This window comes from Accipiter gentilis, chromosome 6, assembly GCF_929443795.1.
Source record: "Accipiter gentilis chromosome 6, bAccGen1.1, whole genome shotgun sequence".
NCBI classification, from domain to species: domain Eukaryota; kingdom Metazoa; phylum Chordata; class Aves; order Accipitriformes; family Accipitridae; genus Astur; species Astur gentilis.
In genome coordinates, this window is record NC_064885.1 from 21,912,781 (window position 1) to 21,937,163 (window position 24,383).

Consider the following 24,383-nt stretch of genomic DNA (forward strand, 5'->3'; position numbering starts at 1 on the left):
CCACGATCCCACTTTAAAACCTCCACTGAAAGTAAAGAGAACACTGAAAAAGGGGTGGTGGGGTGGTGCAGAACTGCTGTTAACAGAGCTTGCATGTCTGTGACTTTGAACAAATTGTGATGATGTTTTTGAAGAAGAGAGCAGGTTAGAAGTCATGACAGGGAAAATGAGATCAGACAATAAAGTTATGAACAAAACAAAAGAGGGTCTAGGAATCCTCTTTATAAATAGGAACTTCAAATAATAGGAACTTTTGTCTGACTTAAACCATGAGCAACATAATCCATTTCACCTTTAATCATCCTGTTGTCACTGCAAGTTTAAACATTAAGCAAAATTACTGTTTAAGAAATATAATGGCTATAATACATAGATTTTTATGGTCAACCTAGGTACTTCTTCAAAAGTATTTTAAAGGAAAGTCATTGCATGAATAACAACATCATGAAACTAGAGATGTAGCTCCAGTGTTTATTGTGCCTCAGCAATTTCAGTTTTAAATATGTTTAAGTTAACATGTTAAAAAAAAAAAAAAGTTTCTTTTTCTGAAGTAAAACATTTAAAATTTGAATCTCTAATCTGTGGATAGAGTTGCTGTCCTTAAAGATTTTGCAGACCAGATGCTGATGTCAATAACGCTTGCACAATACTTTTGCCTTTAATATTTTTTTGCAGAGTGTTCTGAGCATCTCATAGCAAGAGGTTCTTGGTAATACCCAAGAGGGAAGAGATTGAAGATTCATAGAGCTCTAGGTAATGTGGATTCCTTAGTCTTAATAGGCCCTACAGCATACTTGCATCTCATTCAGGACCAGATTTTGCAATCTGTACCTCAGGTAATCCCTACTACCTCAGGTAGTCCCATAAAGATGGGACTGGTCACAAATGGCCACATTGTATTCAGAATGAATGAGACCATTAGATCTTCCCCACATACCCCAGGGGTTGATGAAGTTATGAAAGTTTTAAAAAAAAATAAATATAATAAATATATATATATCTATATATATGAAAACTTTTAGTTCCAGAAATGTGTGTTTGAATTCAGGATATCATGACATACATAGAATAAATTGTACAATTACTGCCTTGGTATATTCCTGATAGATTGTTAAAACCAGTTTGCTAGCTCTGACTCTTGAAAATCTACCTACTTCTGTTTTTTCTTAAAAATGGCATGATGGCTCAGGGATAAGCTGCATATGTGTCTTGTTCCCTAGTTTCCCCACCGAAGATGCTTTCCAAGAGATAGATCTCTCTAACAGCATTAAATTCTGGTATTTACCCTCCATGAGGTAGGACTGGGACCATAAACTACAGGTTTCTTTATTTCCATGAGAGTCTGACAAAACCTTGATTAGTCACTGCCCTCTCTTCACTATCAGTCCCTTACAGCTTGCCTGAGTTGAACCTGACTGTGCCTGGCTCTGTTGAACCTGTCTTGAGGTGGAATCCACAGATTAATTATTCTCAAATTACAAGAATAATCTTAGATTAGACTAATAATTTTTCTGATCACCAGTCATACTAGGTCTGTCTGGAATCTATAGCAGAAAGACACCATGCTGCATTCTCTGATGCTTCCTGCCCTTTTCTCCATCAACCACCTGCTGACAACTGACTTCTCTGTTCTTAAGGCAGGGATTTTCAACATTTCACTGTCATCTTGGTTTTAGATCTCAGCCTGGGAGTTTCACTAACCCTGGCTGGAAGTGGGAATCTCATTGACAACCTATTCATTGTTCATTCAAAGACCCCTCAGGTATTTCTTAGGAAGGCTTGCTTTCATTATTACTTTGTTTCTTGTTTTGCCTCATGCAGCACAATTCTTTCTGATACAATTCCACATAGATAGAATGCTTTTAAAAGACATGGAGTGAGGAACTCATATAAGTCATTGTTCTCCCATGCTAGTAGCGTTTTTAGTCTAGAATCCAGAAAGCCATTGTGAATTGCTGAATGTATATATATTTTTAAAGACATCATAAAAAGGGTTGAAAATAAATGGAGTATCTCAGAATAATTGTTGCTAGCAGTAATGTGTTTACCTTAAGCCTTGTTTGTCATCCTGTCAACAGTGTCATGCAGTAGCAGAAACCAAATGTATGAGGATGTCTGTGACTAAATGTTTTCAATATTGTAACAAAACACAGGCTGCCTGGCTGCCATTGACTTCATGGAGCTCCCTCTCTGGAGAACAAGAATTAATGTAATAATAAATAATGGTTTTCCTCACTCCACCTGTGCAATATATATTCTGTCATCAGTTTTGTGGGAAGCTGAACTTTGTTGTGATTTTGAATTAGTGCTTTCACTGTTTTAAATCCAGTATTACCTAAAGAATTTCTGATTATTTTTTTATTGCTGTTTTCACCTTATGAACCAAGACAGTGATCTCTCATTCCTTGATAACACAGTCTGTCAAAGATCTTTCCAAAGCTCTTATCCAAGTAGTGCTGTGCTTGTGTTTTAATATATTCTTTTCCATGACTGTATTTTACTTCTATTTTCAGGCTAAGAGAATAAAATTCGGGGGGGGAGACACTGTGGGTACTGTGTAAAAATACTTCTATATTCCTGTGTCATGGCCAACAGAATCACTTTTTGGTTGTGGTTGTATTCCTGTATCTTTGACTTGCAGGTCAAAGTACTAGTGACTGATTAGTGGTAAAAATAACTCTTAAATTATCCTTTTGAGGTCTCCAGTGAATTTATATACCGAGACTCTTGCACAGTTTTTTTACACTTACAATGTATATGCACTATTAAAACAAGAAATGTCCGTGTGTTGCTCACATTAAAAAAAGGCATTAGTGCTCTGAAATTTCTACTCAAAATACCTCATTTGCAGCTGTTACTGGAAATTGTTGTGCTTATTTCATCCTCTTACAGCTCTAAAAATAGAGAACAGTTTTCTGAGGTCAGTGGAGCAATGCTATAAATAAACTGATGTGAACGAGAGATCTAGTTCATTATTAAAACTGAAAGAAGTAATTTACCAGTTCTGTTACCAGATTGCGCTGTACCTGGAATATAAAGCTGAGAATCAGAAATGACAGTATGTTATGGTTGTAATAAAATATTTGATTATTGTTGCTTCCTCACCATCTACTGTCCTCTCTCCCCAAAAAGAAGAGGGAAGGGAATCTCTGAAATTATGGACCAGAGCAGAGGGCAGTCATGTAAGCAGCTTGTGCGTAAATGCCTGCATGTTTACACATTTGTTCCACTGTGGAAAGTAAACCATAAGAAACTGTTTCAAAAAAGCTACTAAGCCTGGCACATATTTAGTTATAAAGTTTTAGTTATTCCTCGGTGTCACTGACTTACCTGATGTTGATGAGCAAATAGCAAGGGTTCATCTGCTTTTGAGCTAGGATTTTTTTGCATGTTTGTGTTTTAATTGCCAGTATTTTTTACCTGCTCTCTGCAGTATGGACACGTGCACACAAACGCTTTTCTAAGAATTCCCAGAATTCTGATGAAGAGGAGAGGGAGCTGCTACATCACGTGAAATGTGTCAGATAGAACGCTTTCCGGTACCATCACACAAACTTGTACCTGTGCCACAGCTAGGAAGCTTTTTTACCCCATGTACAGAACGTGGTTTGTAGATGTAAAAGTTGATATACTTGATAATTTGAAAATCACAACTTGTCAAAAATAAGTGCTTTAATAACTTTCCTTTCATTATCATCTCATCAGAGCTATAATATTAAAAATTCTTCAGTGGTTACTTGGCTGTGTATCTCTGTACAATTATGGCTGTTTAGTCATAATCTGCGAAGTGAGCTATCATAGTATCTGCATAAGTAATTTTGACAGTCAATAATGTACTAATTATGTAACAACACTAGGAGGATGATGAGAGTTGTTGCTGGGTTTTTTTGTCAGTTGAAGCTGCCTATTTTTCATTAACCATGAAACAGATGCTAATGCATTTTGGAATATTTGAAGAACTTCACTCAGGTGAGATTTACCTGCTTGAGAGCACGTTTCTCTGGGTTCCTTCTGGTCCACAGGACAGCGCCATGCCCAGAGTCCCATGAAGCAGCCAGGAAAACAAACGGGTATGTGAGTGGGCAATTTTTGGTCCTGAATCCAAGCTGCTCCCAGGTGTTTGCTAGGCTTTGTGGAGGTGTCCCCCATCACCTGACTGTGTGCAACTCTGTCCTACAGACAAAAGCCTTGGCACAACCATGGCTGCTTCCCTGTATTATTTCTTTTCTAGGTATGGTCTTCCTTTGCTGTGGGGTATCAGATGCTGTTGTAATGGTTTTTTTTTTACCCTGATCTCCCTATATGTTCATGGTTATAGAAGGACCTTGGAAAGGCTCCTGAGGGACAGGGGTCACTGCATGGGTGAGACCAGGAATGAATTTCCCACAGGAAGAGCAGTTTAACCTGTGAGGAACTAGTTAAAGTGCATATTTTGCAAAAAATGCCTAGGTTGCAAACAGAGCTATATACTAAGGCAAGAGTAGCTGAGTTCTTGAAGACATGCATTGTTTGTGTCTCTTTCTGTTTCATTATTTTCCTATGTATTCAGTTTGCAAACAAATCATAAGCTTTTTCGAACTGTTACCTCTATAAATTCAGCCCAGTCTTATAGAGACAAAACATTTCATCTGAAGATTTAATGGGAGTAAAGATTCCTTGGGCTTTCACTGACAGCTGTTCAATCCCTCTATCTTCAAACTGTGCCCTTAAAAATACTTGTACAATCACGTTATTTTGCTCAAATACAATTATGACAGATGGCCTGGTCTTTAGGCTTTGTGACCACCTGCAGTTTGCAGTGAAGTCCAGAGGATCAGCATTTACTCAATATATCTGGAAATGAGGCTTTTAGTAAACAAGTCTGTTAATTATGTGCAAAAGAAGCATGATCCAGTTCACTCAGTTTTAGTCATATGCTGCAGGGTTAATAGGAGAAGAAACAGTTATTTGTTTCATGAGATCAAGCAGGTACAACTTTTGAGTAAAGAAAACAACCCGGTACAAATAACAGTGCCATTACTGGTCACTTCTAGAAGACAACTTTGCACTATATTCACAGAGAGAAAATACCAGTTTTTAAATGAAATTGGAATGTGCCAAAATATATAGGCATTTTCATAGCAAAGCTAATGGAGAAGCTGGTTTCAGCAACTGCCCTGACAAGCAGTTAGTCAATTTCTCCTTCCAGAAAACCATTTGTCACCCAAAAATTCAATGTCTGTTCTAAAAACTGTGCTGACACAGCATTTGCTTCCCAGGGCTAGAGCCAAGCATTCACAAAGTGGTACTGCCACAGCCAGTCAAATTCTGTTTGTCCAGTCGTGATGGTATAAATGCAAATACCACTAAATAGTGCTAGCGTTAACCACAAGAATGGCTTTGAATTAACTTTACATCTTGATAAAATACTTTGTGTTTCCTACCAGATATATTCAAATTAATATTATAATTTACTTCAGAAACTGCAAATATAATTTGTTTCTTCATATTGCTGAGGAGCCGTTAAATAGAAACTATATAGATATTTATTTTCACTTTCTAAATTGCTGAAATGATTTATTATTAAGCAATTTTCATCGTGTTACATTTTTATTGCTTTATATTGCACAGGTTGGGTTTTAATAGTTGTATCCTTCATTCCATTAATTTCAAATTAAACTTTAAATTGCAAGGAAAGTTCAGTCATAGCTCCCAAAGCATAAAAAATAAGCTTTGGTCTTCACTTTCTAGAATGAAAGTGGGGATGGAATACAGACTAAGTAGAAAAATAATCTGTTCTCTCAGCAAGATCTGTTATATTATATGTAACAATATCTGGTAACTGTGAGATCTGTGTTCATTTCTGTACTACAAGGTTTAGTTTTATTGTGCTTCAGTTAACCAAGGATAATGTAGCCTTTGGCAATTATGGATTTTACCAGGATTGCCTTTTACTATTGAAATCAATGTAAATTTTGTACCTAATCATTAAGACCCAGGTTGTATTTTTTACTTCAACTCTATTTTCAGGTAGTCTTTTTTTTTTTTTTTTTTTTTTTTTTAAAGTGGTATCTCATTTGCTCAAAAACCAGATACAGACACATCCTTGGGAGTTGACATTTTAAAACATTTAAAGGGTTGGCTCCTCAAAGACTTATGTCTTTGTAGGAATGTTTAAAAGGTATTAAATTCATACCTCTCAAAACTCCCACAGAAGTCCTAACTCTTAGAGATGCAAAATATGCCAGAAGAAACAAAGATTTTAAGTAATATAAAGGAATAGATAATAAATCCAGGAATATTTCAATGTAGAGATGAAACTGAAATATGTGTCCACAGTGTAGTTTCCTCCATGTTGAAATCAATTAGAATCTTTCCATTTAATTCAGTCCAGTTTTAGTCACTTGCATTTGCAGTGGCCTCAGGACATGAGTTTTCCATGAACACCAAGTGGCTTATTCAGATGCAGATTGGAGGCAGAAGGTGAGGGAACAACCCCTGTTATAGCCCCAGATACTGAAATGTTTACAAGATCATGTGTGTTTTGAGGATAATAAATCTAATGTTTAGAAATTCCTAGAAAGTCTGAATTCCTAGGAAGTGGGAATTAAATCCAAGGATGAAATCCCAGACCAGTTATAATCTATGACAAGTGCTACATGTTTTCAGAAGGGCTAGCATTCCCAGGCTCTTACATGTATAAAGAAGTAAGGAAGCGTAATTTTTCTAAAAGGATTAAAAAAAAAAAAAAAAAAAAGGGCACAAAATGCAGCGGAGTATGATGTCACCAACAGCTCTCAGACTGACATAGCCAGAAATGGGTAACAGAGAGGGAGCAGAAATCAAAGAGAAAGAGCAAAGTCATTAAATATTTATAATGGAGCTGGTAAAAATATGATTTATCAAAAATGTAATTTTACTGAAGTAGAAGTATTTTGTGGATGTTTTGATAGTTTTGCCATTTTTGCAGTGCTGATGGGTTTTTCGAGAGCATGGAATTGAAAATCTGACCTTTCTCTGAAAACAGCTATTTTGATACAGCTCGGTTTCATGAAAAGTTTCAACTTGTTTTTAATTTCACATTGGGAAAAAAGCTAACATCATCTTCAAAGCTGCTGAACAATACAAATTAGACCCTCAGTATAGCTCCTGCTCAAGAGAAAAGATGAGGGCAAAAAATACGATAACATCTAAGAGATATAGCAAATAAGTAGGGTTTTTCAGTATGTTAGGTGATAAAGAAGCACAAAACCCAGCATGCTGAGCTCATTGTGGCTTTGCATTTACTGTTTAAAAAACAAACCTCCTTGCATTACTGAATAGTTAACATGCATAAGATATCCCATTGTAAAATCTTAAAAAGGACAGAGCCTCTATTTTCAGTATGGAGTTCTTAATTGTTCTGTATCTTTAGGTTCAATGCAGACGCAATAAGTATATCCAGTATAGTTATTTTCGTATCAGTGACAGTATGAAAACAATCTAAGTTTCTATACAAGAAAAGTTACTTTATACTACTAATAATCATACCATTATATGAAAGAGTAATGTTTGCCAGCCTGAGATTTTTACTGGTCCACAATACCCCCTACCATTATAAATACTATGCCAAGGGTCTGTGCTTCTGAAATTATGGTGGCTAGAGTCCCGCCTGTATCACTGAATATATCAGGACCTGTTATGGCTGATATTTCTACATTAAAAAGCAAGGATCTTACTACATTCTGAGTAGGTATAAGTTACTGTCTCAGAAAAATCTGAGTTGTTGTACTGTTTAAGTATTTGTGCTGTTATTAGCAGAATCAAAAGCTGGAAATAAGGAACAAAATACCATGTAGCTGTTGCTCAAGGGCAGCTCTGGAAATAGTGAGGTAATCAGCTCACACAGCTGAGGTTCTCACACCTCCAATGTGTAAAATATTAAGCATGAGCAGGCTAAGGCAGTCCTACACAAAGCTGCGGTGAGGAATCTCTCTAGGATTTCTATGCCTAAAAACCAGGCTTTCTCATGAACTGCCTGTGAGTGAGAATTCGCCGTAAATCTTTTCTGCATAAAAATGCGGCCATTTACTGACTGAACTATGGTCAGTGGCTGGAGCCATTTGATGACTTATTGGTGATGGTGGGGGTAGCAACCATATGCTTAAGAACAGCACAGTAAAAATGGCACCAATACTTGTAAGGGCATGGTAGGAAATAAACTATATAGAAAAAAAGAGGAGGAGATTGTAAGGCTGAGAGGAGTAAGATTAGCTGAATGTATTTTCTTAGAAATAATGATAGCAATTCTAAGTGTCCACAAAAATTAGAGTGCAAATGATCTTCTAGTGAGGGACCTTACCTTTTCTTTTGATGAATTTATTATCTTCACTATGTGATTTCCGTTCTGATAAAAGTCCAAATGCTATAAATTTGATTATGTTATTTTTCATTTGTGATGATGCTTTGTAGTAGAAGTGTTTGTGTCCAAACTAACTCATCATGTCTAGAGATCCAGTCCAAATTATGACTTTACAGTTGGAGCTGAATATTTCATATTATTTGAAGACAGACAAATGGAAGTAAAAACAAATGAAAAAAAGCCATGATCAGGAGGAACCATATGGTACTCTTGTAACAATTAAACTCAATGTCCATGTCTGCAGGATGCACAGATTAAACCCTTGTGCCCAGGCTCCATGCCAATATTGAATTAATGTTCCTAAGCTTTTTATTTAATCTGCTTCTGTAACAAGACGCCATAGCAGAATAAATAGCTGAGTGAAAACTTGGGGATGTGTAAACACTTTACCCCCTCCCTAACCTCTCACTCACTGTGTTCTCTCTCACGTGTTTTTATGGGCATAAGCTGAAACATTCCTGAGATACCTAACGCGCTTCTGACATATTTTACTGTGCATGTTAAAAAGAGTTTAGGAGCCAGTGAGAATATCCAGACTGCATATTTTCCCTTTTATCTCACTTCATAGGCTGCCAATGCCCTGAAAATTCCACGATTATAGAATCATAGAAGCATTTAGGTTGGAAAAGACTTTCAAGATCATTGAGTCCAACCATCATCCATTCCCACTAAACTATGTTCTGAAGTACCTTGTCTACGCACGTTTTGAATACCTCCATGGATGGTGACTCCACCACTTCCCTGGGCAGCCTGTTCCAATGTCTGACAACCCTCTCAGTAAAAAATTTTTTCCTAATATCTAACCTAAATCTCCCTTGCCTCAACTTGAGGCCATTTCCTCTTGTCCTATCTCCAGCCACCTGACAGAAGAGACCAGCACCCACCTCACTACAACCCCCCGTCAGGTAGTTGTAGAGAGCAGTAAGGTCTCCCCTCAACCTTCTCTTCTCCAGACTAAACAGCCCCAGCTCCTTCAGCTGCTCCTCATAAGACTTGTGCTCCAGGTCCCTCACCAGCTTTGTTGCCCTTCTCTGAACACGCTCCAGCACCTCCATGTCTTTCTTGTAGTGAGGGGCCCCAATCTGAACACAGTACTTGAGGTGCAGCCTCACCAGTGCCAAGTACAGGAGAACAATCACCTCCCTGCTCCTGCTGGCCACACTGTTTCTGATACAGGCCAGGATGCCGCTGGCCTTCTTGGCCACCTGGGCACACTGCTGGCTCATATTCAGCTGGCTGTCATCCAGAACCCCCAGGTCTTTCTCTGCTGGGAAACTTTCCAGCCACTCTTCCCCAATCCTGGAGCGCTGCATGGGGTTGATGTCACCAAAGTGCAGGACCCGGCACTTGGCCTTGTTGAACCTCATACAGTTGGCCTCGGCCCATCGATCCAGCCTGTCCAGATCTCTCTGTAGAGCCTTCCTATCCTCGAGCAGATCAACCCTGCCTCCCAACTTGGTGTCGTCTGCAACTTGCTGAGGGTCCGAAGGTGGTATTATCCAAAGGTATTTTGCATTGCACCTCTCTGATGCTTATTTTTGCAAAACTGACATGCCTGCACATACACTTTGGAGAAAATTGTCATTAAAAATTCACTTTATTTGTTCTTACTTCATTTAAAAAAAAAACTGTAAAAGCCATAGGAGGACCTTGCAGTCCTTTCTTATGTCTTATGTGCACATCCAGAGTGCTCTCACTCCAGGCTTTCTAGCCGCGAGACAGCCAGGAATCAGCACCTGTTCATTCAAGCACAGCACCATGCTAATGCGACTGCTTGGTTTCCAGCTTAGAGCTGCTGGCATCCACCTGTCTGCAGACTCCCGTTTGCACATAGTCTCAAATGACCACCTATTGCTCTCAGGTGATTCTGTAATACTTTTTAATGGCATTCTGTTATCATCAACCTGATCTTTCAAATTACAAATCTGAGGAAAAAAACCCACCCAGGGTGAATGGCTATCTCAAAATATTGGCATGCTGGAAGAAGGACACAGTTCTATTGATAACAACCAGTAGGCAATCCTTTATTTCTGTCTCATTTTTCTGTAGACCCCAATATTCATTTCTGGTTTAGTCTACATATTTGGAATTATTTTATGGTGTCCTGGTTTTGGTTGACATAGAGTTAATTTTCTTGCTGGTAGCTGGTACAGTGCTGTGTTTTGGATTTAGTGTGAGAATAATGTTGATAACACACTGATGTTTTAGTTGTTGTTAAGTTATCCCAAGTTAAGGATTTTTCAGTTTCCCATGCTCTGTCAGCGAGCAGATGTACAAGAAGTGGGGAGCGAGCATAGCCAGGACAGCTGACTCAAACTAGCCAAAGGGATATTCCATACCATAGTATGTCATGCTGGGGGGAGTTAGCCAGGAGGGGCAGGTTGCTGCTCAGGTGGTGAGCAGTTGCATTGTGCATCACTTGTTTTTTCTTTTTTTTAATCTAATTTTATTTTATTCCTTTTCATTATTATTATTATTATTATATTTTATCATTATTATTATTATTAAATTTTATTTTATGTCAGCTATTAAATCATTCTTATCTCAACCTATGAGTTTTGGGGGTTTTCTGATTGTCTTTCCCATCCCACTGGAGGGGTGGAGTGAGCGAGCGGCTGTGTGATGCCTAGCTGCTGGCTGGACTGAAACCACAACATGGTTATTATTTTTGCAAGACAGCCCTACCTCCTAGGACTTGCCTCTCTTGATTTGTGTGGTCAAGTTCACTGCCTATATTATGACCTAGCCAGTCCAAAGTTCCTGGTATAGTTCTCAAGTTAAAGCTGCCTGATGCCTTTGAGTAAAAATAAGTAGAAAAATGAATTGATCATTCACTGTGTGCTTTGAATTAGCCAACTGTACCCCAAAACAATAAATTTAAAATTATTTTAACAAATGCAACATTTTCCAACCTCCTTTATCTCAGAAATTTTCTGCCTTGATATAGGGCCCCAGGGAAATCAGTTTAATTAAAAAGTAAGATTTTCTGTCAGTCTGCTGAGTCCTCAATAGACTAAACAGCTGCTGATTTTCTAATCTGAGTGTGACATGGTGCTGTTCATTTTCTTATTCATCTCTGTATATCTCACAAGGGAGCCAAATCTAGCAGGTCATGTTGGTGCACCTGTCCTGCTGCAGAAAAGATTTGTGTTATGTTTGCCTACCAGACTGTAGGAATTCTATAAGCAGTATATATTTGCTCGCCTACGTTCCTAATTCTAGGTCGTTATTTAATTTGAAATTCTAGTCACATTATACATCATTAGGTACTTTTATGTATTTTATTAGCATTTGTCCTTTAACAGCTCAGCAATACTTAGTGGCTAGAAATTATTGCAAGCATTATAATAACCTTTTTAATCTTAACATGCAGAGGCCTCTAGGTCTCTCTTACAAAAACAGGTCCTCTTTTTTCAAAGCATATACACAGTAAAATGGGTCAGTGCCTCACTAGGCAAGTTATCTCTTATTTTTCTCAGTGTAGACCTCACTAATCTAGAGGTGAAATAGCTTCATGATCCATCTTTCAGACACAGATGTGGAATTAGGACAGTGGTAGCATCTGGGCTTCTGTGTTTGCTGAAAGATGACTGTCTGAAGCAAAGTGATGTTTCATCTGTAGTGGCAGCAGGAAATCTGCAATCACTGATTGCAAATGCTGCAGCCTAAAATGAACACTGATCAAATAATGCAGGTAGTGTGTGTGAAGACAATAACCTGTACATATGTTTATGATTGTTATTGACACGTGTGAAAAAGTAGATCAGAAAATGACCCAACTGGGAACCAAGAAATTATGCTTCACTTAGCTTCTGGAGGATAAAGTTCCTTTTATTAATGTGCTTTTTTGCAGGTTTAACTGCACACTTGCAGGGTTATTTTTCAAATAGTTCATTATAATATGGTATTCTAAAAAATGGCAAGGCAAATATTTCTCAGTAATGATCATGTAACTGTTAAAGAGACTGCGCTATCCCTTGCAGCATTCAAACTAAATTGGATGGGTGTTTCTATGTGTTGAGTGTGTGCTTGTGTAATACTCAGATGCACTGCGGAATCCACAGGATACTTGCCAACATGAAACATGAGGTTAACAAAAGCCTTCCATTGTTGCAGGTGGGCATGAAGCTCCATATATTGATTATAATAGTATACTTTTTTGGTACTGTTTTTAAAATCATAGCTTCTTGCTTTCTTTCTCTCTTGAATCTTGCAGATTTCAGAAAGAAGAAGAGATTAAGAAATGTTTGAGGTTACTTACAACAGAATGGTAATTTGATATGCATTTGATTGACAGGAGGAACAAATGACAATGTTTTATATTTCTATGCTTTTTAGAATAGAGGGTGTTTGAGAACTCTATAATCATTAGTTAATTAAGCACATATTTATATGCACAAACCTTTATCTGCTTGTTAGGTATTTTTCTGGTCCACCTCAATGTTTATTGCAGTCCTCAAATAAGCATGTATCATTTCTCTGTCATTTAAGCTGGAGTGCAAGGATCTCTTGTGCAGATCTGGATGTACAATGTGATGTGTTATGCATCTAAGCCGTGGTGGTCTAATTTCCAACAGAGCAGTGTGGTCATATATCTCACTATAATCAGAGCACATCCATAAAAATTACACTTTTGAAACAAGTTTATTTAAACAAAATTGTAGAGTAGGTTTTTTGTTGCTGAGTACCTTCATGACCTATGTGTTTTCCCTGGGAAACTTATCATGGAGCCAGGAAGAAACCCAGATATGACTGCTGCTGGTATGCTACCCACAGAACTATCTTTTTATCCTGAGTAATTGGTCCCTGCTTCAGCAGAAGAATGAGGTCTGGTTGGTTTGGTGTGAGCTTTTGGTGACAATGAATCACTTGAAGTGCAAGTGCAGTTTCCTCCACTTCCCAATTTCAAATCCATAGAATAGGAAGGGTAGCAGTGGATTTATGCTCTTGCTTTGCAGAGCTTGTTGCACATAAAATTAGATATGAGGAAATAATTTTTTATTTTATTAAGATATGGACACCTCCCTCTGTTTATGATTTCAGTACTGCTTCCTGAATTTTAGTATTTCAGTATGAGTTTAATAACATTGACTTCAATGAGCTGGAGAAGCATATACAGTAGTTACCATCTTAATCTTTTTTATCCTTAAAGATATTTTACATCTCTACTATTTTGCCACCTTTCCCAAACAACTATCCTTTCCTCCCTCAAAACATAACTTTCTATGTTCTGTAATTATTTAAACAGTAGCTACAGCTTACGATACAAAAACTTGTCAAGCAATAAACCTTCCCAGTGGCACGGAGACACTCAAAATGTTGGCAGCTCTGCACTGCAGGAAATATTTGCAGGATTCCAGCAGAGAAACTTGTGTATGGTTGGAAGGTTGGATGAAAAAAAACAAAGAGAAACAGCAACCCCTAACCAAACTTATTGAAAAACCCAACATTACTGCAGGAAGTGGGTCCACGCTGCATTTCTGAGAAAACAGACATCAGGTTTGTCCTGGGTTCAGCTGGGATAGAGTTAATTTTTACAGGAACCTGGGAGGTGGGGGCATAGCCGGGGCAGCTGACCTGAACTAGCCAAGGAGCTATTCCATACCATGTGACATCCTGCCCAGTATATAAATGGGGAGCGGGCCGGGGGGGGTGGTCTCTGTTTTCGGTGGGGGAAGTGGTGGAGCGTCGGGTCCCGGGTGGTGAGCAGTTGCACTGTGCATCACTCTTTTTGTATACTTTTTTTCATTAGTGCCGTTGTTGTTGTTGTAATCTCTTTGTGTTTGTCCCAGTAAACTGCCTTTATCTCAACCCTCGAGGTTCCAGTTTCTTTTTCTTTTTTTCTCTCCTCCGTCTCCTCCCCATCCCACCGGAGGGGGGCGGAGGAGTGAGCGAGCGGCTGCGTGGTCCTTTGTTACCGGCCGGGCTGAAACCACGACAAGGTTGAATAGAGTAGTCCTAACTGCATTGCTTATTTGCAGATTTCCATCCAACTGCCAACAGACATCTTTGATAATCTATGTTCAAAGAACAGCATGCCTGTGTTTGGATGACCAATATGTGGAGAGAGTACATGTAAAGGTTTAAAGATTCAAATGCAATTCAGACTGAGTACTTCAACTTCAGTGACAGGAGTGGTTTAAAACCTTTAGTCATTGCAAGAGGAAAGTCATATCCACAAGCAAATCTATATGTTTTGTAAAATACTTGGAAGCCTAGTTGTCCCATGTCGTATATGAAGGAATTCATTACTGATGGTTGTCAAATACCTCTGTTATGATGTGATAGATCCATGTAGCTGAATCAAGTTCTTGAAGGACACACATAACGGAAAAACAGTGTTATCGTCATTCATATGCAAGTCTTCAGAGGTCAACGTGATGTCTTGGTCATGGTGTTCCTGTCTCTGTTCTTTGAATTGACACTTAAGATGCATTTCTCCTGAACAGAGTATTTGTCTCTTCTAAGGTGTGAGTGGACTTGCGTGTGATCATGTAGCTTTGATTCTTAGGCACTTTGGGATCTTTCAGGGACACTGTGCTTACCTCAGGAAGTATAAAACCACAACCTTTATTCTAAATAAATTATCAGCTATGTTGATTTGCACATCTGAGAAAAACACACGTAGAAATATAATAAAAGGCTAGAGAGTAATAAAATCAGAACAGGATATGAATATAAATGACTAATTTTGTCAGCAGTAAATTAATGAAGCCTGCTTTCCTACAGGTTTAAGCTTCATGTTTGATTTACTGGTATCAAAAACGTGCAAGATAGAATTGAAGCTTTTCTTCTGTTGAGCTTTTACAAGGTCTTTGTGTAGACTGTTTGCTATGTAGTGAGATGTGACCTCTTTGTTACACCTACACTATTTCTGCAGTATCTCTGTATTGTGCAGCTGCCTAATTTCACAGCACTTGTGAGAAACAACTCATCTTTTTAAAATATAGTTGAATTAGCAAATTGTTTGGGACTTAATGGCAGGAACAAATACATGTGTGTACACTCATGCACATAAATGTGCCTTGAACACAGTTGTGTAAACTCTACTCCATAAGCAATAAGGCCAACGGAGAGGATAGAACATGCAGGGAGCTCTAGTTGGAGTTATTCATAGAATTGTTTAGGTTGGAAAAGACCCTTAAGATCATCAAATCCAACTGTAAACCTAACAATGCCAAGTCCAATTAAACCACGTCCCTAAGCACCACATCTACATGTCTTTTCAATACCTCCAAAAATGGGGACTCCACCACTTCCCTGGGCAGCCTGTTCCAATACTTGACAATCCTTTCAGTGAAGAAATTTTTCATAATATCCAATCTAAACCTCCCCTGGCACAACTTGAGGCTATTTCCTCTTGTCCTGTCTCTTGTTACTTGGGAGAAGATACCGACCCCCACCTTGCTACAACCTCCTTTCAGGTAGCTGTAGAGAACGATAAGGTCTCCCCTCAGCCTCCTTTTCTCCAGGCCAAACAGCCCCAGTTCCCTCAGCTGTTCCTCATAAGACTTGTGCTTCAGGCCCCTCACCAGCTTCGTTGCCCTTCTCTGGACACGCTCCAGCACCTCCATGTCTTTCTTGTAGTGAGGGGCCCAAAACTGAACACAGTACTCGAGGTGCAGCCTCACCAGTGCCGAGTACAGGGGGGCAATCACTTCCCTAGTCCTGCTGGCCACACTGATACAAGCCAGGATGCTATTGGCCTTCTTGGCCACCTGGCACACTGCTGCCTCACATTTAGCTGCCTGTTGATCAACACCCGCAGGTCTTTCTCTGCTAAGCAGCTTTCCAGCCACTTTGCCAAGCCGGTAGCATTGCATGGGACTGCTGTGACCCAAGTGCAGGACCCAGCGCTTAGTCTTGCTGAATCTCATACAACCAAATGAAACATTTGGTTATTGCCAATACCCATACAACTGTTGCCTTTTTTTAACTATTGATGAAAATTATCAAATGTCAGAGATGCCAGCTTTTCACTGTAAGTCTTCTCTATTCTTGGTGTAATGAAAGCTGAAGAAAAAGTGAAGGTAGCTGTGAAAGGCAAAAGAAGCATGCAATTTTTTTAATAACTGCTGAAACTGAGTTCAAGTGAATAATTCTGTGTAGCTGTTAAAGGAGTAACATTGGGCATTTTTATTTCTACTGAAAGAAGCGTGAGTTTTGTTTTCATATAAAAGGCAGTAATTTGTAATACAATTTTGTTGGTTAAGGCTTATAATCACTAAATCTTGCATGTAAATGTTGCTGAATATGAAACATTGTCTTTAGCAATTTCTAAACAGTGCAAAGATTTGTTGGTTATATTTCAGAAATTATAAACTGCCAATAGATTTTTTTTTTTCAGGCTATAATAGTTTTTACAAAGGAAATGATATGATCATTATCCCTGCATAGTAACATATAGATCTCTACCAGACCTCTCAACTTAAAATAATGTAGGTTTCAAAATTAATAGGTGCTTATGGCTAATGCTGGTCTGAATGATTTGAAGAGAAAACATAATGTCCAGAATTTAATTAAAACAGGTATTAAAATGAAGCAACTCTTAGTAAAGTTCAACCCTGCAACCAGAAGATTTTATAGGAAGCAACTGGAAACCCGCTGGATGTACCTCCTGGCCCTGGGAGAAGATATGTTTTCCCTGTAACCTGGACACAATTGCTATAGGATTTCATGGATGTGCTTCTATCTTTATGTGGTATCACTAACTTGTCCCTGTTTTATCAACTCACTGACACCACTGGTTTTATGGTCACTAAATCCTATATGCACCTGTTCCCAAACCCATTCAAATGAAATGAAGAACAAAGCTTAATATTTTGCTGTGTTGTCTGTTGTGAGGAAACGATGTCCAATTTGTACTCTAATTATTTCAACCTTACAAAGGAGAAAGATGGGTGGTGCCAAGGTCCTGAATGTGGTTGTTCTGCAACTTAAATGGTGAGCCTGAATAAGAGAGAGACCCTGTCTCCTTTTCCCCAAATGCGTTACATAACTATATGCATCTATGAACCCAGTAAATAATGCAAGCTTGGCACAATTCCCTTTGGCATCATGTAGGTCTGGGGTTAGCTCAGCTGGGTTTAAATAAAGCCCCGGAGCTCAATTTAATAATGAAAAATAGTATCTGTTTTATTTTAAAGACGCTATTTGTAATACTCGGTAGTAGTAGCTCTATATATTTGTAAATGCATTGTGAAGGTGGATCTTATTTAATTTTCTGCTTTGTTACAGCTCTGTTATCATTTCCATTTCTAATATAGCCATTAAGGCACCATTTTAGAATCATTATGGTTACTATACATTTTCATTTTTCAACAGTCTTAACTCATTTCTTTGGAAACAGTAGTAGAATCCTTCTTCTAAATAAAAATTCTTACCTAGTTTTTAAAAAACATATACAGTTGTTTTCATATAAGTATGTTGTTGTAGCCAGAATCTGGAAGTGTGTATGGGTTTTTTACAGTGTGTTTACAAATATCTCCCCATATCCATGCAGCTGTCATTAATTTATCTTTGGCAAATGGGGGTATAAAAGACAATATTGGAGTTATAGATAAAGCTGGAGTATCTACCATAGGAGCAGGACATAGAGACTTGTAAAATATTTGCTGAGAACTAATTAGAACATGCGCTGCTTCTATGATTTGTTTGCATCAGGCCTCTGCATTTGGAGAGGAAAAAATAATAAATGTTTAGATTAAGGCTGAGAGAACTTTTATTCTGCCCTGAGCAATTTCTGTTTTTTAAGAATAGTAGGTTTGGATGTCTGCAGATGCTGTATTTTTTACAATCAAAGAGTGGATCAATAAAATAATAAACACACAACACTGAAGTTGCGATTTCTGTTGATGGATTGTGCATCTGAGGAAAAGTTTGTTATTAAGAAACTATGAAGGCCACTGTTATAGAACACAACAAGTACTATTTTTCCATTCAACTTCCCACATTTACACTGTTATTTTCATATTCAGTTAAAATAAAACTGAAATCTACAATATCATTTTAGATGAATATTTCATTTTAAAGTTGCAGAGAAATTAGGATAAGGTATGTGTGACAATGTTGAGATACAGACTCAGTGATCAGTACCCACAATCAAAGCTGAACAAACTGCTTCACTTCTTGAGCCTTCTTTTAATCTTATGTTTGTTTCCTGTGAAACAGTTCATAAACATTGTGGAGCCTGCTTTTATGGATATGCAAAGTATTAGTCTTTTTCAGAGTCTGATTCTCAGTGTAAAATCCATTCCATCTTTTATACCCTAAATACTTGAGCTCATTGAGGGTGAATGAAAGAAAGCCTGGAAAAGAGCACATCTTTTGTCTGTCTTGGGAAACCACACTGCCCTTTCATGCCACTTGAGTGAGGGGCTGGAGCAAGCAAATGTCCAAGCAAATACTTAAGTTTTTTTCCAGTACCTCATAATTACTAAAACAACTGTGTGCTGATCCTGTAAAGATATTCATTGGGTTGATTACAATTATTAAGTGTGGTATTCATCTGGCTAAATGTCAACGTATATAGCTGAGCTCAGCTTCAGCTCCCATTATAATAAAGGGAAACATATGTGGTGATAGTTCAGGGAATATCCTAAACAGCCTGTATTTATATTTTAAATGTACCTAATCCCTACCCTCCCCAAACACACCCCCTTCCCATTTTTTCTTTCTCACACATAATAGGAATTATGAACTCCAGCACTTTCATAAAGTCACTGTCTACTCTCTTCTCTAAAAATAAACAATATATTCTAATAGAAAAGGAGAGAGAGGAGCCAGGCTTGAATTAAAGGTCATAGATACAGAATTAATTTGAAATTTGGCAGTTGACTCAGATAAGATTGGCAAGGAGATTTCCAAAAGGCTGCAACCATAAATTGGAAATAAATGGAAAAGGATTATGTGAGTGGGAGACAGCTTTGAATCTATAATGCATGTCCCGAGACTGACTTGCTCATAAAAGAGCATGTGTTTAATGTGTCATAAAAATATTTAAGCCACATTGGTCTTAATTTAAATATTTAATTTTTAAAGTTGGATTCTGGAGTGGCTAAAAATGAATTCAGCTTGCGTATCCTTGCCATTCGTACCAACGATAAAAAAAAGTATCACCAGAAAGTCTTTGGGTTTTTTTTTTTCCCCTTCCAGACTCATATTCTCACAAGATATTTTTTTTTATGTTGTCTTTTGTGTCCAAATAATTTTTTTAGTCCTTGCTATAGCATCTGTTATATAGTATTCCTCTGAGAGAAACTATGGATCTATTATATTAGGAGGCAGTTTGGAGGCAGAGTGAGTTGCTGCCAAGAAGGCATTCATGCATGTGTGTGTGTGAATGTAGATGAGTGACTGAAATGTCCAAAAGGGACACTTGTCTGTGTTCCTTCAACTACTTCTGTTCCAAAGATATATTTTGAATGCACCCATGTTCTGCATCATTAGTTTTTTCACTGTTGGGAAACTAAACTGTAAGAATCTGAACACCTGCTACCACCTGGCAGCTCAAGTGGCTTAAGGAAGGATTGACAGCAGTTAGAAAAGACCACCTCTAAAATACTCTCTATTTTTTCTTCTGCTATTTTCTTTAATTTAATACAGTCTTCTTAATTTAGCCCCAAAATAATTTAGCTCAACATTGATGTTTGCACTATATCTAGGGAATAGTCTCTAGGGCTCTAAGAAACCATTTAGTAATGATAGAGGAAGAGGGAAGTATGTGACCAGAGCTGCACTCACTGCATGATGCTGTATGAGCATGTGGCCAGTGGCCCTTTTGGACGTATTGTAAACTGGTGCCTGAGTCTGTACTTCCCCCTTCTGTAACGGCATGTGAAATACAAATGAGTCCTCACTTCTCCAGTATCACTCTGGTGCATAAGACTTAGTCCTCCCTGGTTATAATTGTTTTATACTATTCCTCACAGGTGAAATCTGTGCTTTTAAAATCCATGAACAAGAAATGCCCTTCAAAGCTGTTGTGCTAAACAAGACATCTGGTGAAGGTCGACTTCAAGCAAAAAGTCCTATTGACTGTGAACTGCAGAAGGAGTATACATTCATCATCCAGGCCTATGACTGTGGATCAGGACCAGGTGGAACAAACTGGAAAAAATCTCACAAGTGGGTGACAATGAGGAGAATTATTTTTTTCTTTTTTTTTTGCCTTGGCATACATTTGCTCTACAGTACAGATCAGATTGCAAGGCTCCTTTTTATAGTGTAGTCAAGTAGAAGGCAAATAAAACCAAGACAAACCATTGTTGCAGTAGTCCATCCGCTTTTTATTCCTTTTTTTCCTTTTAGAAAATATTTTTCTCTTTTGCCTCCTGCAATTTGACCCATTCTGCAATGGTTCCAGTTGAAGCTTTTAATAGGATGCCTGTTCAAGTGGAGAAACACATCTCTGTCTTGGTTTATTTTTCCATTCTTGCTTTCATGTTAAATACATTGACAGAACAGATGATCCAGGACATGGGAGCTAGTTTTAGTTGATACTTACAAATTCTAAATAGGTTTTTTCTCTGTTCATCTAATTTCAAATGGTAAGAAAAGAAAAATCATCCTTCTTTTTTTAGTACATGCATGTATATAAGCTGCAACAGTGTTGCCTTTGTACAGTGTGTTTCTGACCTCAGCTTTTGGACAGCAAGTCTTAGAGGAATTCAAATCCTCTGGAAGAGGTGGGTATTGAAGGTTAATAGGTGGTACTTTTTATTGTGGAGCCAATTCCCTGCATAAGCTTAAGTGGCACAGTGCCTATTTTCCCCTTCAATTCATGAAACCAAGCTCCAGAGCATTTGTCATTAAAGATGAATTTAACTCACGTGTAGATGTATAACTGCTGTACAAATTGTTCATTTTGTTGAGAGCCATTTAAATAAATGATTAATAGTAATCATTCTTCCTTTTGCTTATCCAGGATACCTGACAATTAAAAATTTAATTAGCTCTATAATGCATGCTGAACTGTTTCAGGATATTTAAAAATAATACACATTTAGAAGGAAGCCTCCAATATCAAGTAACCATCAAGTTACAGAAACAGGTTTTGCTTCATATTATTAAATTTTATGATGTTTTTCCCTCGCATGTCAGTAACAAGCTAGGACATTCTGCTTGTGGAAAATTTTAGTCTAATCCTGACCAAATGAAATCTGGCCTATTGGAACCAGACTTTGTTACACTTTCTCATAGTGGTTTGTATAGTAAGCCACAAAGTAAGCTAGACTGTCTGGGGTCCCAACATTTACTACTGGCTCTGTCGCTGATATAGAAAGTCACTTCAATTATCTGTCCTTCTGTTACCTTGCCCATCAAACCATATAGCAAATTTTTGCAGAGGAAGGCCTTTAGAGTTTGCTCATTAAATACTAAAGGCCTGTTATTTTTGATCCTCAAAAGGTTTACATGTACAATGTTGTAACTTATTAGATAATTATAATCAGCAGAAGGTGAGAGGCTTATTTAATATTGAAGAATGTTCGTAAACTGACCATTTTTAGCTAGCAAATATGTAGGACTAGTATAATTCTCTTCCTCTTTTTTTGTTTATTAACCCATTTTACACTGGAATTGGTACCACTGACTTTCTGCTGGGGCCCATTTTAAGAGGTAAACTGATTTTAATAGGGAGTGCTGTGAAGCCCTCTCCCTACAAGCTGTGGCACTAGGTTTTTTGCCCTGGTGCCACATGAAGATACTAAACTGGGCAAATTAAACCTAGAAATTAAATAATATCTCATTTTAGAAGATGTCTACATAGTTTTCTAGATATGTTTTGTTAGTCTTTTCAAGTGTTTTTGAAGCAAACTATTAGTGATGTGTCATGATTAATTAATTTTTCTCTTTGATGTCTTCTTTTACCTATTTTAGGGCAGTGGTCCATATCCAGGTAAAGGATGTTAATGAGTTTTCACCAACTTTCAAGGAGAGTGTGTATAAGGCCACCGTGACAGAGGGGAAGATCTACGACAGCATACTGCAGGTAGAAGCCATAGATGAGGACTGTTCCCCGCAGTATAGCCAGATCTGCAATTATGAGATTGTCACAACCGATGTTCCTTTTGCCATTGACAGAAATGGTGAGTATGGAGAAGGGGCAATTTTAAGTTCTGGGACAGATAGCAGTAATTTCTGTAGATAGTGTAATTACCTACCGATACTGGCTGATAACCTGGCTTGAGTTTTAACTCAAGAAAGTAATCCTGTTCTCATCTCTGAGAATGAAGGAACCATTAAACTGGAAAATTCCATCCCTTCTACATAAGATTTGGTCAGAAAGTGCCACAGTAATTTATTGTGGAAATTAAAACCCCAGTTTTAGATAAGCAATACATTTCTCTGTCACTCAGTCCATTCTTTTGTCTCAGATCTAGTTTCCCATCCAACTGATGACATTTCCTAATGCAGCATGTAGCCTTATCTGATAGGGTTTATTCACTGGTTTGTAGCTAGTCCCATTCTTCTGAACTTTCTGGAGCAGAGTCTAAATGTAGAGTTGACAATATTGTGAATATTTTTATTGATTGTTGAAACTTTTGGGGTGTGGGTCTGCAGATCTATCCATTTGTGGTGCTTCCTGAAGCAGGTCCATTATTCTGCAGTATGGAAGAAAATATGCTTTGGAGAAGTAATATCAAATTTAATGGGTTTTAGATTTTAGTTAGGTTTTTTTTAATGTATATAATATTGTAGGAAAAATAATAAACCATATTAAGTTTTCCACATGCAGCAATTTTTTACCTTGGTGGTCCTGTCTGTCAGCTTCCTGCTTTTCCCCATCAAGTTCTCACCAGGGAAAACCACAGAACTTTACTCTGAGTTTGGGAGAGGTGGCGGGCTGCATTAAAAATGTGTTGAAGATCCTCTCTCTTATTCTTTGCTTGCTCCAAACAATGCAAAATAATAGCTTTGTCTTTCAAGTACTTCAGCAGTCCCATATTGGCATCACTTTGTAGATAAGAGTCCTTGTTATTGATATTTATGTATGCACACTTGTGCAGAAGTTCAAAACGGAAATTCCTGTGCTCACAGAACTTGTTTCCCCAGAACAAGCACCCTGTGTGCATGCCCAGCAATGCTCTAATTTATCTTTCCTAACAGAAGCATTTAATCAATGTTGTATGTAGGAGAATACTCTTTGGAAGTTAAATCTAATTTTTGGTCAAACTGGAAATTGAAAGTATGCATGGAGCTACTTTTTTCTCTGCAATCATTTCTATGTTGGGATGTTTTATAAAAACCTTTTCCCATATTCAAAAATGATTCATTTTTATTTGTGCAGTTCTTGCACAATGCACAGCTGAGCATCAAAAGATAATAACCTGTTAGCATCAATAAATTCTAAATGACATTGGGGAAAAAGCCATCTTGTTATAATACATTGGGAGGCAAGTATACTATATAGGAGTATAATCATAAGAAGTATGTTTGTGTTTAAGTAAATGAGGTCAGCTGACACAGTAATCTTTTGCCAGAGCAATTGCACAAAGTATTTTTTTACAGGAAATGGGCATTTGGAAATAGATGTTTGTGTGCAAATTCCCAGAAGCTTTTCCTCTCTATGGATTTTTTTCTAATTGTCAGATTCCCATGTTGTCATAAAAGGAAGTTCTCTGTGTTTCTGTTTGAAACCATTATTTTCCAGAGCTTTGTGTGACTTGCCAGTATGGGGCTGGGTACTTACACAAGTGTCCTGGTTTCAGCTGGGATAGAGCTAACTGTATTCCTAGTAGCTGGTACAGTGCTATGTTTTGAGTTCAGCATGCAAAGAATGTTGATAACACTGATGTTTTCAGTTGTTGCTCAGTATTGTTTAGAATATAGTCAAGGATTTTTCAGCTTCTCATGGCCAGACAGGGCACAAGAAGTTGGCACAGGACACAACCAGGGCACCTGACCCAAACTGGCCAATGGTGTATTCCATACTGTGGGACGTCACATCTAGTTTAGGAACTGGGAAGTGGGGGGGGAGGGGGGGGCAGGGAATCGCTGCTCA

At 38.0% G+C, this 24,383-nt stretch overlaps 1 protein-coding gene across 2 annotated transcripts in view; it reads left to right on the forward strand.

The window, feature by feature from the left end:
• Window positions 1-24,383, forward strand: part of CLSTN2 (calsyntenin 2) — a 417,522-nt gene that overhangs the window by 293,674 nt on the left and 99,465 nt on the right. Inside the window, exons 1-3 of one of the 2 annotated variants that reach the window (XM_049803650.1) lie at window positions 16,793-16,818; window positions 20,311-20,506; window positions 22,259-22,467. In XM_049803650.1, coding sequence (XP_049659607.1) covers window positions 20,346-20,506; window positions 22,259-22,467 — 370 coding nt within the window. In that variant the 5' untranslated portion in view covers window positions 16,793-16,818; window positions 20,311-20,345. Of the gene's footprint in view, window positions 1-16,792; window positions 16,819-20,310; window positions 20,507-22,258; window positions 22,468-24,383 lie in introns of those variants that run through there. The other variant, XM_049803649.1, reaches the window with a different exon arrangement.